Source organism: Orcinus orca, chromosome 20, assembly GCF_937001465.1.
Source record: "Orcinus orca chromosome 20, mOrcOrc1.1, whole genome shotgun sequence".
Lineage (NCBI taxonomy): Eukaryota > Metazoa > Chordata > Mammalia > Artiodactyla > Delphinidae > Orcinus > Orcinus orca.
The window spans coordinates 11,337,055-11,353,984 of NC_064578.1; the positions used below are offsets into that span (position 1 = coordinate 11,337,055).

Consider the following 16,930-nt stretch of genomic DNA (forward strand, 5'->3'; position numbering starts at 1 on the left):
AGACATCTGGGTTGTTTCCAGTTTTCAGCCATTAGAAATAAAGCTGCTATGTACATCCACGTACAGGTTTTTGTACAAATGTAAGTTTTCAGTTCTCTGGGATAAATGCCAAGGAGTACAATCACTGAGTCGTATGAGAGTTGCATGCTTGTTTTCTATGAAACTGTCAAGAGTTCCCAGAGCGGCCATATCATTTTACATTGCCACCAGCATGTATGAGTGATCAGTTTCTCCACATACCTACCAGAATTTTGTGTTGTCACTATTTTCTTTTTTAATTTTAGCCATTCTGAAAGGTGTGTAGTGATATCTCATTGTGGTTTTAATATGCGTCTGCCCAGTGGTTAATGACTTTGAGTATTTTTTCAGGTGTTTAATTGCCACCTGTATTCCCTACTTGTTGAAATCTCTCTTCATGTCATTTACCCATTGCGTTCCTGGCTTGCAGATGGTTGCATTCTCACCATGTCCTCACATGGCCTTTCCTCTGCGCACACGTGGAGAGAGAGAGGGCTCTCTGATGTCTCTTTGTCTTCTTATAAAGACATGAATCCAATCAGATTAGGGACCCATGCTTATGACATCATTTAACTTAAATTATCTCCTTAAAGACCCCACTGCCTCATACAGTCCCATTGGGGGTTAGGGCTTCAACATATGAATTTTGGGGGTGGGGAACAATTCATTTCATAACATCCATACTTTAATTGGACTGCTGCTTCTTTTTTCATTGTTGACTTTTGAGGGGTCTAGTATCTCTAGAGACTAGTCCTTTGTCAATTCTCAGCCCACATCTTACTAAACCTATCAGCAACAATTAATGATTGATTATTTTCCTCTCTTTGAAATATGCTCTTCATTTGGAGTACAGGATACCAGCACTCATTAGTGGTGTCGTTCTCAGTTTCCTTTCTTTCTTCTTCCTCAACTCCCCAACCTATCAGTGTGGGAACGTCTCAAGGCCCTGTCATTATACTACTCCACCCACAATAACTCCTGCGGGCCATTTCATGGCTTTTAAATATGCTGCTGACTTATAAATATACAACTGAAGCCTGGAACTCTCAAACTAACAACTCCACATCTCTATGTGAATGTCTAAGAGCATCTCAGCGTTAATATGTTCAAAAACAGAATTCTTAACACTCCTCTGCAACTCCTTGACCCCAGCAGCAATCTTCTCCGTCTCAGTTAGTGCCAATTCCATGCCTCTAATTGACTGTGAGACCAAACACCTTGGTATCATTCTTGACTACTCCTTTTGCAACCTACATCAATCCAACAGCAAATGTGATTGCTTCTCCTTTTGAACAATACACGTTACCACTATCATCACTGTGTCCATGGTCCAAGCCATCACTATCGCTCAGCTGTTGGTGATATGCTCATCAGCCCTACCCTGTTCAGTCTCACTAAAGCATAAGTTAGACCACACTGCTCCTCCTCCCAAAATTCTCTCCTGTTTTCCATTCTCATTCAGGTTGAAAAATAAAGACCTTTCAAAACCCTCAGTGATCTGACCACCAGTTTCCTCTCTGACTTATACCCTTCTCCTCTTTGCACACTCTGCTCCGAACATACGGGCCGTTTTGCTGTTCCATGACCATATCAGCAACAGTCCCATCTCTGCGTGGATACTCTGGCTTTCCCCGCTGTGTAAAGTACTTTCACAGATACTCACATGCCTTGCTCTCTTATTTCCCTCAGATTTTTATTCAAATGCCACCTTCATAGTGAGCACCTAATAACCATCATATTTTAAATGCTCAATCCCACCCCAGTCCTCTCTCAGCTGCACTGCCTTCACAATACTTACGAGTGTCCGTCACACCGGATTACTTATTTGTTGTCCATCTCCCCCACCTCAGGAGAACTTGAGCTCCGAGAATGAAGATCTTCTTCTCTATTTAGTTTTGCCTATTTCGTTCACTGCTGTTTCTCTCTCTCCCTGTCAGTCTCAATGTGGGGAAGACATGGTGCAGTGTATGGGCTCAATAAATATTTGTTGAATGAAATGATAAGATTCTCTTTGTCATAATAGCAATCAGAAAGCTTAGAGTAATCACGCCCAGTTTGGTTGTATCATATGTATCTCATAAATATACTCAAATTCTTTGGTAAACAAGTAGAAAGAGGAAGGTAAAGAGAGGAGACCGAGGAGAAAGAAGAAAGAAGAAAAGCAAGAAGATGAGGGCGTTAAAAGGGTGGAGAAACTTTAAGAAAATTAAATAAAGGAAACCCAAGGAAAGAAAACAAAATGAAACACAAGAACGTAAAAAGAATTTATTAATGGTGAAGGATTATCAGATATAGTGGAGCTTGCAAAATTATATGATTATCTGTTCAAATGGAATTGATCCTCATTCTTTTTAATGGTTTATATGTAGTCTGCCAAATGGAACAGAACTCTGTCAATGGAAGAGAAATTAATCAAATCACTAGTCAATATCTTTTTCCAGTCTAAGAATACAACTTCTGCAAAGTTATTTATTGCCTACATGCACCTTTGATTATTTAATGCATTCTGGGCAGCTGTGATTTCTCAGACAGCTGAACAAGTCGATGCAAGCAAAATGAAGAAACCAATTTCAATGACAAGAGTCTAAGAAAAAGAAACTTAGAACAATCTTTTCTAACCACGTAGGTTTTGAGGGTGCCTTGGTGAGACATAAAATTTCAACACAATGAATTAACTGAGAAGAAATACATTTCATAAAATTGGCTGAAAAATTCAAATGCCAAAGAGTTAAAAATACAACCTTGTCCAGAAAAACAAATTGAGAGCAGAAATTTAGATCACGCTTACAACTCTTTAAACCGATTATAAAATGCAGGGATACGTTTTACCGCATCACAGCCTATTTCAGGAAAAATTAATACCAGCACACAAGACTGAGATGCATCCTTGTTAAGTACTGACCTATAAGGATAACTATTCCTTAAGTTATTCTGTCAGAAAAAGCAAATCACCTCAAGCTGGAAAAGTCAGTTTGGCCTCAGAATTTCCCACAGCAACATTAAAAACTAGAAGATACAGGAGGACTGTCCACAAATTTCTGAAAGAAAATGTTGCCAGCCTAACTTTTTTTTAAGCATTAAGGTAACAGATAGACCTTGTCAAATTTGAAAGAATTCTGAGAATAAAGCACATACAAACTCTTTTGGGGAAAAATAAAAATAAAGCATTCCTTCATAATGAAATATAGTCTATCAAAAGATACCTAGAGGGCTTCCCCGGTGGCACAGTGGTTGAGAGTCCGCCTGCCGATGCAGGGGACACGGGTTCGTGTCCCGGTCCGGGAAGATCCTACATGCCGCGGAGCGGCTGGGCCCGTGAGCCATGGCCGCTGAGCCTGCGCGTCCGGAGCCTGTGCTCCGCAACAGGAGAGGCCACAACAGTGAGAGGCCCGCATACCGTAAAAAATAAATAAATAAATAAACAGCCATACAAATAATAGCATAACTAACAAAAATTGGGACGTGGGGGGAGAAAAAGACGAGGAAGGAACAGAGGAGTGCTAATTTTCCCATTTTTCAGAATAGATCAATGCTCTCTAAAATTTAAAACAACTTGAATATAAAACCAAGTGACTCTATAACCTTTAAAATTTTTATAATTTTTTTAAGTTTAGCAAGATCATACAAGTTGAATATATATTTATTCAATATATAAATAATATAAAGCAATCCTTACAGCTTCAATTTGTTTCTTCTTTCTCTGTCAACTTTAGTTAATAAAGTTTTGCAAATTTATTTCTAAATCTCTTCTTCTATTCTTCTGTCTAGAACAGTGCTTCTCAACCTGGGGCTATTTTGCACCCCAGGGAACATCTGGCAATTTCTGGAGACATATTTGGTTGTCACAACTGGGGAGGGTACTACTGGCGCCTAGCAGGTAGGCGCCAGGGATACTGCTAAATGCCCTACAATGCACAGGACGGCACCCCACCATCACAAGGAATTACTCGGCCCAAGTGTCAAGAGTGCCGAGGTTGGGAAACCCTGCACTAGCGGTATTTAGAAATGTATGGAATAATGCTCACTGGTATTAAACATTATTTCTGAGTTGTGTGACTCTTGGTGATTACTGTAGTCTTTCCTTTGACATTTCTGTATATCTTAAAATGTTAGAATGACTTCATATCAATTGTCATTAATATTTAATATTTAAAACAATGAATACAGGTATATACATGTAGAATCTTGTCACAAAAAAATATTACTGTAGTTCTGAGAATTATCAGGATTCCCAGTCTCAAAAAAAAATGGAAATCTTTTGAAAGTGTTAGAAAGAATGTTTGTTGCCCCACATTTGGGAAGTTTCTTGAATATCAGTTACTAGCTAGTGATATAAATCTTTTCAAAAGAACACAAAACAAAAAGCAAAACAGGGGGCTTCCCTGGTGGCGCAGTGGTTGAGAGTCCGCCCGCCGATGCAGGGGACACGGGTTCGTGCCACGGGTTCGTGCCCCGGTCCGGGAAGATCCCACATGCCGCGGAGCGGCTGGGCCCGTGAGCCATGGCCGCTGAGCCTGCGCGTCCGGAGCCTGTGCTCCGCAACGGGAGAGGCCACAACAGCGAGAGGCCTGCGTACCGCAAAAAAAAAAGCAAAATAAGTCATAAGATATTTTTCTTTCTTCAAGAAGTAGTATTTCAGTTTTATAAAAACACTCTTATTAAAAGAGTGAAAAATCAAAAGTATTAAGTAAAATCAGGTGCTTATTTGAAAGCACTTTCACTGCCTCAAGCCCACGTACATGAATGAGAAATGGCTCAGGATGGTACTAAACGTCCTTTGTACTTTGTGATTTTTAAAATTCAGAATAAGTCTTTCAAAATATAAACTCCTTTAATTAAAAGTATATATTTGCATATCATTTAATTGCTTATACAATAAAAAACTTATTCCTGTTCTCTCACGAGTAACTCCAAGCTATAGGTTTCTCGAGCTGTGTATGATAGATCATTCTCATTCTTTCATAAGCTGCTATTTATTGATTATCTTTCATGTAACAGGTAATGTACTAGGTGTCAGGAATACAATAATAAATGAGCAATGGACCTGCTCTTGAGAGGCTCAGAAATAATTAAAAGCCAGTATGAGAAGTATACCTTCGTAATTTACTGAACATTCTTTGAAAGTGTAGGTAAAGTCCTCTAGAGACCTGTGGAAGGCTTCATGTAGGAAGGGTGTGAATGTGAGTGTGGATGGTTTCAGTAAAAGGATTGGAGGTATGTTGCAGATGAAGGAAAGAAAGCAAGTGAAGAGGAAATGGAGCCAGATGCCATCAGTGGTCGATGAATTTTCTCTGTGCTGCAGGACCTGCAGAAACAGGGGAAGTTCCGTGTAGGTATCCTCTTGATTGATGTCAAAAAACATTTAATCCCGGGGGTCAATACTACTACGCTTTCTCCTTAGTGTGAGGGGAGAGTTCTGAAGGTAACGCAACTACAATTGACATGCTCTCCAATAATTTTTAATGCATCCTGAAGTTGAAGAATTATTGGTCTAGAGCAGCGCTCCCCAACCTTTTTGGCACCAGGGACCGGTTTCGTGGAAGACAATTCTTCCACGGATGGGCGGTGGTGGGGAGGGACGGTTCAGGCGGCAATGCAAGCAATGGGGAGCGATGGGGAGCAGCAGATGAAGCTTCAATCACGCGCCTGCCGCTCACCTCCTGCTGTGCAGCCCGGTTCCTAACAGGCCGCAGACCAGTATCAGTCCGCGTCCTGGGAGTTGGGGACCCCTGGTCTAGAAGACTTCTGATGGCACCTCAAAAATGAAGACGGTCCCACTGCTCCCAGGAGAGTGAGCAGAAAGGAAAACATATGTACGAGCCCTCCTAGTTATAATCTTTCCATTAACTGTAAACCCAGATGTTTTCCTGATTCTTTCCATTGACCCTTTGTCTCTAAAGTTAGTAAAAGTCAGAAACATACTCAGTAAGATCCTAGGAGGATCCTGGAGAATACCCCTGTGACTAAAATCTTTACCAGTCAGTTTCTTTGTTTTATTATTCTTTTACAATTTCAGCCATTCTAATAGTTATATATTGGTATCTCCTTGTGGTATTATTGTACATTTCCCTAATGACTAATGATGCTGAAAACCTTTTTATGTGTTTATTTGGAATCTGTATATTTTATCTGACAAAATGTATGTGCAAATCTTTTGCCCATTTGTTAATCTGAATTTTTCTTTAATTGCACTGTTAGAAAGTTCTTCATATATCCTGGATACTAGCCTTTATCAGATATGCGCTTTGCAAATATTTTCTCCCCATGTGTGGTTCTTCTTTCCATTTTTAAAAAATTAAGTTATATTGGAGTATAGTTGATTTACAATGTTGTGTTAGTTTCTGCTGTGCCGCAAAGTGAATCAGTTATACATATACATATATCCACTCTTTTTTAGATTCGTTTCCCATGTAGGTCATTACAGAATATTGAGTAGAGTTCCTTGTGCTACACAGTAGGTTCTTATTAGTTATCTATTTTATATATAGTAGTGTGTATATGTCAATACCAATCTCAATGTCATTTTAAAAGCAGTTTTGAATTTTGGTGAAACCCAACTTATCATTAAAACAATTTATGGATCATGTTATCGATGTTGCGTCTAAGAAATCTGTGCCTAACCCAAGGTCACTATGATTTTCTTCTATATTTCCTTAGAGAAGTTTTATAGTTTGTGGGTATACATTTAAGTTTGTGATTGAGTTAATTTTTATATGCAGTTTGAAGTATGGGATGACATTCTTTTATTGTTTTTGTTTTTGCAAATGGATTCTAATTGTTCCAGCACTATTTCTTGAAGAGGACTATTCTTTCTCCCTTGAGTTGCCTTATGTGCATATGTATGTGTGTGTGTATACATATACCTATTCTACTCCATTAATTGATTTGTCTATCTCGATATCAATGTATACTGATTTGAATTGTGTAGTTTTGCAACAAGCCTTAAAATCAGATAGCTGTCTTTTTATTTTGTTTTTATTATTCAAAATGTTTTAGCCAATCTAGTTTCTTTGCTTCCCCCTATACATTTTAGAATAAGCTTGCCAATTTCTGCGGAAAAAAAAAAAAATGCCTGCTGGATTTTGATTGAGATTGTATTCAATCTGTACATCAATTTGGGGAAAATTGACATCTTAACAAAATCAAATCTTTCAATCTATGAGTATTACATTTTTATTTAGTTCTTTAATTATTTCTCATAAATGTTATGTATTTTTGTTATGTTTATACCAAATTATTTCATTTTTTTTTGGTGCTGCTCTAAAAGGTACTTTTAAAATTTCAATTTAAAGGTTTTCATTATTAGCATATAGAGATATAATTTATTTTTTGCATATTGACCTTGCATCCTGTAATCTTGCTAAACTCACTTATTTTTTTACAAATTCTTAAGAATTTTCTACCTAGAAAACCATGTCTTTAGCAAATAGAGACATTTTATTTCTTCCTTTCTGATCTGTATGACTCGAATTCCTTTTCTTGACATACTACATGTGCTAGGACCAACAGCATGATACTGAATGGGAGAGGTGAGAACAGATCCTTGTCTTGATCCTGATTTTAGAAAGGAAGCATTAAGTCTGTGACTATTCAGGATAGTCATATTTTCAGATTTTCACAGATGCCTTTTGAAACACTGAGAAAGTTTTTTTAAGTTCGTAGTTTGCTTAGTTTTTATCATAAGTAGGATGTTGAATTCTGCCGCTTACTTTTCACATATTTTTCAAAAAATGTATTTCCATATTCATAAATAAAGAAATTCTTTAAGGTCAACAATAGTTACTAAGTTTTATATCTGCAGCACAACTTTAAAGGGGACTTTATCATTCACATCTTTGTGCTTTTGGTAAAACACCTAACGATACTATCTATGACTTCTGACATTAAGCAATAATAGCAGTAGTAACACAAAATTTTATACCCATCTACATTTAAAACAATGAAAAGAAAGACTTGGAGTTAGGAGCAAGTTCATATCTGGTACCTGTAGGTCTCACTCATTTTTGTTTATTTGTCCTGCTTTCTCAAGGCTCCTGTCTTCTTTCCTAGAAAAACATGGCTAGATATGAAATTTTCAACATCTCTTGTTTGTGTGATAAATCCAAAATATTATTTTTTTATTTTCATCTTTCCATTTTTCTGTTCAAAGAAAATCTAAAAATTCTGTGTCTCAATGAAGGGTACTAGCATTCTTATTGTCTCAACAAACGGTGCTACCTGCTTTACTCAGGTCAGGAGGCTGGAGATTGTCCTCACAGCTTTTCACCCTCACTCCCGTCCAAAGCATACTGAACTTACCTCCCTAATTGAGCCCCTTATTTAAGCCCCATGACAACTATTGCCTAGTTCAAGCCTTCATCATTTTCCTTGTCTTACTTCAAAGGTCACCTTCCTGTCTTTAGGTTTGTAACTGATTTCCATGCTTTCAGTTGGATCATAAGAATTAAGCTAAGTCTTAAATTATCCCAGGTCTAACTAGTGTTCCAGTCCTAATGCCTTCAGGATAACATCCACATATCTTTCCTCTGCTTATAAGGCCCACTGTGCATGATCCCATATCTAGAAGCCCTACATCTGCCCAGTGTATCTCACTTGGAAAGGAAAAACACTGTGTCTAGGGCATTGCACCCTCAGAGATACAGTCTGCCCATACAGAGAAAATGGGGGCATTCATTACTCTGCCACCATCATTCTTCAGACTGAGAAAGTTTTTAAAAAGGGCCCTTTATGCAGAAAATGCTCTATGACCTTATGTGGCGATGAGCCTCAACGCTAAAGTAGATATGGGGGACAAGAAGGCCAAGGAAAGCTCTCAGTGATTGTTTCATTAATAAGTCAGATGTTAATCAGCAGGTCCCTAAATCCTTACAGTATTTGTAAATCCTTATTCCTGATATTGCCAGCCTCCTTCTGCATCCCTGTGGTCACAAAAGTTTAACGCTCTAGTTTCTCAACCTTAAGACTATGGGCCTTTTGGACAAGATAATTCTTTGTGGTGGAGGGCTGTCTTGTGCACTGTAGGATATTTACAGCATTTCTGGCCTCTCCCTTTAGATGCCAGTAGCATAAAACCCCTCACAGTTGTGACAGCCAAAACTGTCTCCAGATATTGCCAAATGTCCCCTGAGGGAGCAAAATCACCTTGGATGGAGACTCACTGCCCTAAGGGAAAAGATGCTGTGTGCTTAAGTTCATGACAGGAAGTCTGAAAGAAAGAATCCCTAAGGGACAGAGTTGGGAGTGACCTCAGTCAAAGCAGAACAATTCCCCAGGGATGGTGGCAAATGGAGGAAGCCGGCCTGAGCCCCTGAAGGGTTAAGATCAGAGCCAGCAGTGAAGAGTGCATGTGATGTACAGAACAATTTCTCTATAGTCACGCAAAATCATCGCATTCCTCAGGATGCATCCTGCGTTTACAATCTCATCTCTTTGCACATAACTTTTCTCTGCACGAAATACCCTATGTCATCTTTAAGTGGCTGTTTAAGGCCTACTGGCAGAACAGGAAGTAGAGGTGATAAAGATTAGGGATGGTAGGTATAATGGCAGACCGCTTTTTTTTTTTTTTTTGCGGTACGCGGGCCTCTCACTGTTGTGGCCTCTCCCGTTGCGGAGCACAGGCTCCGGATGCGCAGGCTCAGCGGCCATGGCTCACGGGCCCAGCCGCTCCGCGGCATGTGGGATCTTCCCGGAGCGGGGAACGAACCCGTGTCCCCTGCATCGGCAGGCGGACTCTCAACCACTGCGCCACCAGGGAAGCCCTAGGAGATACTTTTAAGGTAAATAACTATTTCTTCTATTTGCGTTTTAAGTTCTGGAAATAACTAAAAGCAAAAATGATTGACGCATCAGTCTCTAACCTAGCTGACGTCAGAGAGGTTATAAATGGATATGTATGCTAATTTCATTCCCTGCTGAAAATATGTATTTTCTATGAAACTATATTTTAACTAAAAAATTCCAGTTCAGAGTGTTAATACATTGAATATACAAAACAGCAGGTACCACTGATTTAGACTAAAAACACACACACACAAACTGGGAAAAAAAATGAGATTAAAACTTGAAATGTGTTTGATTAAACTAACAATTGATTCTACTGATGTTCTAATTTCACCCCAGGCCCAACAGTATAAAACTCACCATACATACTTGATAATTTTATGTAGCACTGAGGCCTTCCTTTATAGACAATGGCATGCAGACATTTAGGAATGATGGAGTGAGTTTATGAACCAATCAAATAGAAATGCTTTGTGGTTTCTTTCTCTTGGACTCGTAACAAGGTTTGCTGTAATAGCATTTATTCCCGGGCTTTGCATTCTATAAGGGGCGCTTTGTTGATTGACTATAGGAATGATTTCAGACACTGCTTATGAGTTTTCACAAGAGAAGTCTGATTAATTATTATAAGATAGAAACATGGTTCTTAAGTGACATCACTTTCCTCAGACATGTTTATGGCACGTCGCCACCACTTACTGTCTCCCCGGCAGAGCAGAGGCCCTAGTTTATAGGCTGCTGCTGAATGTGGTCGACCGGTGTCTGTGATCACAATCTTAGTTACTGGCAGATGTTCTTTATAAGAAAGGAATCCAGTGTCATTGGTCCTAGAAAACAGTAACAACAGCAAGATTCTTAAAATTATTCTGATGAACATAATTATAAAGTAAACAATAGTCCTTATTGCATTTCAAAGCCAAGATGTTCTGAGCTAAATTTGCACACACAGAAGAGTCAGGATCAAATTACTCATCTGAGAATGGAAAAATATGGCAACATTTTAGTGTCCCTTGCAGACGGAATATAGCTGGTGATTTTTAAACTCTGTTGGCCATTTTCTACCTTTTAAATGAGATGGTTAATCCACTGCCATTTAGTGTAATTATTGGTAGTGTGTTTCCAGATCTACCGTTTTGGTATTTGTTTCTTATTTTTTTCCCACAGGATATCTTGTATTTTTGCTCCCCCTTTCATGCCCCCTCTTGGCTTACTTCATATTGTTTTGCATTCCATTTTACTTTTTTACTCACCCTTTAGCTATATGACTGTTTATTGTATTTTAATATTTTCTTTATAGATTATAAGACGCATCCTTAATCCATCACAGTCTACTTATATTTTATGTTGTATTACTTAATATAAAAGGTCAGAAGCCTACCATTGGATAATTTTTAACATCCTTCCCTACATAAACACCTGTTCTTTGTGCTATGGTTGTAATAATATATTTTAAATCCAGATGTTATAAACTTTATAATTTAATTTACCTAATCAAGAGAAAAATTTAAACACTGGCTTTTACATTTACTGACATATCCATGATTTCCAGTGCCCCTCATTCCTTCCTGAAGATCTGTGTTTTAATCCGGTGTTAGTTCTGTTTAACCTGAAGAATTTCCATCAGTATTTCTTACGGTACAGTTGTGTTGACAACAGATTCTCTCAGCATTTGTTTAATCTGAACAGGAATTTATTTTACTTTCATTTGTGAAATGTATTTTCGTCCTGTAGAGAATTCTGGGTTGACAGTGCTTCCTCTTCCAGCACACTAAAGGTATCATTCCATTGTCTTCTGACCTGTGCTTCTGATGAGAGGTCAGCCTTCATTTGTATCCTTATTCCCCTGTATGGAATGTCTTCTACCAGATTCACCCAAACTGGCTACTTTGAAAACATTCATCCTTATCACTGGTTTTTGGCAACGTGAACAACAAACCCAGGTGTGTGTTTCTCTGGTTTTTATTCTGCTTGAGATCTTCTGAGTTTCTGGAATCCATACACTGAAGTTGTACTAGTTATCTACTATGGCATAACAAATTATCCCAAAACGCAGTGACTTAAAACACGACGTTTTACGGTCTATGATTCTTCTGATTTATGATCCTCTGTCTCAGGGTCTCTCCCAAAGAAAGACTATACTCAAAGTGTTGGCAAGGACTGCAATCAGCTCAGTACTTGAGTGGGGAAGGCTCTGTTTCCAAGCTCACCCTGTGGCTGCTGGCAGTACTCTACTCCTTGCTGGCTGTTGGACTGACAGCCTCAGTTATTCACTGGCTGTTGGTTGAAGGCTACCCTCAATTCTTTGTCCACGAGAGCTCACGACATGGCAGATTGCTATATCGAGACAAGAAGGCTAGAAGACGCAGAGAATTTTGAGCAAGTCAGAAGTCACAGTCTTCTGTAACCTAACCTCTGAAGTGACATCTCATCACCTTTACCATAGTCTGTTCTTAAAAGCAAGTCACAAGGTCCATGCGACATACAAGAGAAGGAAATTACACAATGGTGTGAACAACAGGCAGTGTGGAAAATCGGGGGCCATCTTGGGGGCTTGCTTCCAGAGATATTTATTAAGCAAATCTAAGAAATTTTCAGCCATAGTTTCATCAAATATATATATATATATATATAGCGCCTCATTTAATTTCCTGCCCTTCTGGGACTCCAATTTCTTGCCTGTTAAATCATTGATATTTTCCCACAAGCCACAAAGGGTCTGTCAATGTTTCTTTCAATCTTTTTTTTTTTCCTGTGTTCTTCAGACTGAATGATTTCTACTTACGTATCTTCAGGTTTACTGAAGATTCCTTTTGCTATTTCCCATAAGAGTTGAAGTCTATCCAGTGAATATTTGACTTCTGATGATGTTGTACTTTTCTGTTCTAAAATCTACATTTGCTTCGTCTTTTCTTTTCTTTTCTTCTTTTTTTGGCAGCGTTGGGTCTTTGTTGCTGTGCGCGGGCTTTCTCTAGTTGCAGTGAGCAGGGGCTACTCTCCGTTGCAGTGCGCGGGCTTCTCACTGTGGTGACTTCTCTTGTTGTGGAGCATGGGCTCTAGGTACATGGGCTTCAGTGGTTGCAGCACACGGGCTCAGTACGTGTGGCACATGGGCCTTAGAGCACGTGGGTTTCAGTAGTTGTGGTGTGCGGGCTCAGGAGCTCTGTGGCATGAGGGATCTTCCCAGACCAGGGATCGAACCCATGTCCCCTGCGTTGGCAGGCAGGTTCTTAACCACTGCACCACAAGAGAAGTCCCTACATTTGCTTCTTTAATAAAGTTCTCATTTATCTGCTTAGAATACCCTTTGTTCACTTGTGATTATTTTTACCTTCAATTCTTCATACGTTTTTTAACAGTTGCTTTAAAGTTTTTGCCTGCTGATCAAACACCTGTGTCCCAGGGCCTGTTCCTAATGGTACTTTTATTTTCTTGACTTTGGATCAAAGTCTACTCTCTTTTGGAATAAGCAATAATTGTTATAATATTCTGGATATTATGGGTGATACATTGTAGAGACTCTGGATTCTGTTGTCATGCTCTGAAGACTTCTTTTGTTTTCACAAGCAGTTAAATAACAACCTTATCACAATAATGGAGGTTTTACTTCATCAGGGTGGGCCTGTGTCAGTTTCACTTGTAGTTTTCAATCATACTCAGTTCTCGGACATCCTCTTTGCTGTAAAGGCAGTGGACCTTCTGTCATTTCTATGGAAAGCTGAGGGCTTTACAAAGCCCATCTCAATTAATGAGACTTAAGCTCTAAATTCTGTCTCTCCTCTGGTGGTTGCTGCTGAAATTCCTGTGTGGCTTGTTCAGTTTCCCAGCTGCATCTCTCTCCTTGGTTCCTAGAAATCTCCCCTGTGCATGTGCAGCTCAAGGGTCAGGGGTCTGAGAGGAGTTGATATAGTGGTCTCCCCTCAAGTGGTTTTCTCCTTTCTGACATGTCCAGAAATCAATTTCTAGTCATTCTGGCTGCTCTGAACTTTCCTCTGATACCCCCCGCCAAAAAAAATCTAGTATTCTCTTTGAGTTCTAGCCACTCCATGGTAGGTGGTCTGGTGAGTAGCCTCAAGGAAAAGGCACATAAACCTCACCCACTTAAGTTCCCTTCTTTTAAGGTTTGAAGGCTCCCAACCCTGGTAGTTTCTGCCTACATTTGGTTATTCTCCACTTGCTACAAGTAGGTGTTTTTAATAAATAGTTCTCCTGGGATTACAAATGTTATCTGGGGTTAGGTTAGTTCTATGCAAGCTACTTAAGCATAAGCAGAATTTAATATGAAAAATTTCGAAGTCTTATTTTTAAAAATTATTTTTGATGAACAAAATGTCATGCAGACATTGGAGAGTTATTGGTGATTAGATTAGTTTAAAATTTTTTTATTCACATTTCAAAATACATTATTACTGTGTGGGCATTTTCTGTGAAGGCAGCGAGAAAAAAAAAAAAAGTATCTCCCAAAGGAGCAGAAATTTTGAAAAATCTTGAGTAAGAGAGACAATATTCTTCATACTGAACATATAACAATAAGAGTATAATCAATGACTCCATATAGAGGCCTCCTTTAGGGTATTCTAAAATAATCTGGTTTTTGATATAACAGTCTTTGATGTTTGACAAATGAATAAATGGAATGTCAAATGAATAAATGGAATATTTCAAGCTCGATTTTCAAATCCCTAAATATTACAGATTTCCTTTTTCAAAATATGATAAATGGAATATTAGTTTTTCATAGCATAGTGTATCCTTTAAGAAAATAAAAGAGCTACATGTTTAAATAATTGTGGGAAATTCTAAGTTTATATATTTAGAGGTTTTATAGGCAGATTATTGAAGAGATGTGTTAGTAATTAAAGGCTGTAAATATATTTTGAGAATAATATAATTCTTAATTATACTTAATTTTAAAGAGAATGATAATTGAATTAAAATGAAAAGCAGACATGAAACAGATGCCTCTGTTTCATCATATTACAGAAATAAAAGGTGTATGACTCATGATCCATTACCAAAAAATTCAAATAAAAAGATAGTGATCTTACCATTTAGAATTCAGATTGTAATACATTTCATCAAAACGTGCCTTTAATTTCTTCACTGTACTACCTCGTTTAGTATCTGCCTACTTATATATGTTTTGAGTGACTCATTTAAAAGAATAATAAACTTGATTTTGCGTAAGGAAATCAAATGGAAATCACCATTCATTCCGGTCAGCATCGCAGTTGCAGTAATACTGAGAATCAATGCAGTTCCCCTCTAATCCACAAGTACATTTTTGAGGATCAGGTAAAGAACCTCCCCAGTAAGTTTGTGTTTCATTGGTTCTTCCAACCCACCAGCTCAGAGGGGTTCCATCTGAAAGACAAAGGTGAGAAATGTGACACCTGTTCTATACCCCAACCCTTCCATCCAGTATAATTCCCTCCTTCCCAAGTCATTAAAAAGAATAAACGGAGAAAGACTGATTTGATGTAGTGATATTCCCAACACTGTAATTGATGGCATTTCCTTAAGAAAGTTTTTTAAAAAATATTTCATTATTTAAGCTTAAATGATTGATATATTTTTCTTTGAGTAGAAAAGAAACAGCAGTTCCTATTTAATTCAGGCATAACAGTAAAAAAAAAATGTACTGAGAGCAGATCACACATGTAATTTTGTTAAAAATAATTTTTCGAAACAAGAAGGCATCAAATTATAAACCACAGTAATTAACATATGAGAAACAAAATTGATTTGAGATCATGAAATGCCCATTAAAACATTATGAAATGCTATGTAAAGTTACTGATTTATCTCAATATATTTATTGGGTAAAAATAAACTAGGTGTTTATTAAACATTAGGCATATTACAGCATTCCCTTGCTATGATTTAAGATATATTTGAAAGTGTGTATTTTTTCTTCCACTTAATGGCTTGGCTACTTATTTGAAGACTACAGAAATAACACTGAGATATCTTTACGCCCGAAGCAGATACTCCACTCAAAAACAAAGTTTCCCTTAACCAAATGCATTTATCTCTATGATGAATGTTCAGCGACCAGCTCCTTCATAGAGCTAAGACTAAACATGATGCCAAGGAACTAGAGCAAAGAATAGACAGAACATTTAGATGCGGCATGCAGGCAATCTGTCTTAGGGAAAAAACAAGTTAGAGAGGAAAACTCATAGTCACTTGAGAATCACGGCATGAGAAGAAGGTGACATCAAATCAGTCAGCTCCTCAAAGGTGCTTGATCATTTTTCCATTGACTTACAAACCTTTTAAGTTGCTGCCATTAGTCCTACTTTTACTAATTTCTCCCTTACTTACAAATGCCAAAGCTCATAAAAACTTATTATTAAATTGGACCTGTGCTGATGCAAACAACCTCTCTCCCAGCGTTGCTATACATTCCTGTCCACTATGCCGGGAAAACAAGGAGTTGTTGGAAGCTTGTGTTATGCATTAATTAATATCAAGAATCTTCATCTTCTTTAATTGCATGATTAACTGATCAACTGAAGGTGAAATCTGCTTGAAGCATTTAGTAGATCTATTTCAACATACTGCTTAAAACGTTATGTGTTCATAGATTTAAAAAATAAATCATTATTCCTAAATACTGAATAATATTTTCGCATCTAAATTTGCTATCTCCCTGGCACTTCCCTGGTGGTCCAGTGGTAAAGAATCCACCTTCTGATGCAGGGGACGCGGGTTCGATCTCTGGTCAGGGAACTAAGATCCCACATGCTGTGGGGCAACTAAGCCTGCGCGCCACAACTATTGAGCTCGTGTGCCTCAACTAGAGAGCCTGTGTGCCGCAAACTACAGAGCCCACACACTCTGAAACCCACACCACAACTACAGAGCCCAGGAGCCCTGGAGCCTGCGTGCCACAACTAGAGAGAGAAAACCCGCACACCACAACTAGAGAGAAACCTGTGTGCTGCAACAAAAGAGCCTGTGCCTCAACGAAAGATCCCGCGTGCCTCAACAAAGATCCAGCGTGCCGCAACTAAGACCCGACACAGCCAAAAATAAATTATAAATAAATAAGTAAATAAATAAATAAACTTGCTATTTTCCCTACAAAGTAGAAACCACTTAATGTTTTAAAGATACCAAATACCTT

General features: G+C 38.4%; 1 protein-coding gene across 2 annotated transcripts in view; it reads right to left on the reverse strand.

Moving 5' to 3' along the window:
- CNTNAP4 (contactin associated protein family member 4) overlaps nt 1-16,930 on the reverse strand; it is a 265,641-nt gene that overhangs the window by 39,281 nt on the left and 209,430 nt on the right. For both annotated transcript variants that reach the window (XR_007474456.1, XM_004280676.3), the window contains exons 14-15: nt 15,006-15,162; nt 10,501-10,628 (exon numbers count right to left, since the gene is read on the reverse strand). Coding sequence is in view for 1 of the 2 variants with exons in the window: in XM_004280676.3 (XP_004280724.2) it covers nt 10,501-10,628; nt 15,006-15,162 (285 nt within the window). In the remaining variant the exon portion in view is untranslated. The remainder of the gene's footprint in view (nt 1-10,500; nt 10,629-15,005; nt 15,163-16,930) is intronic.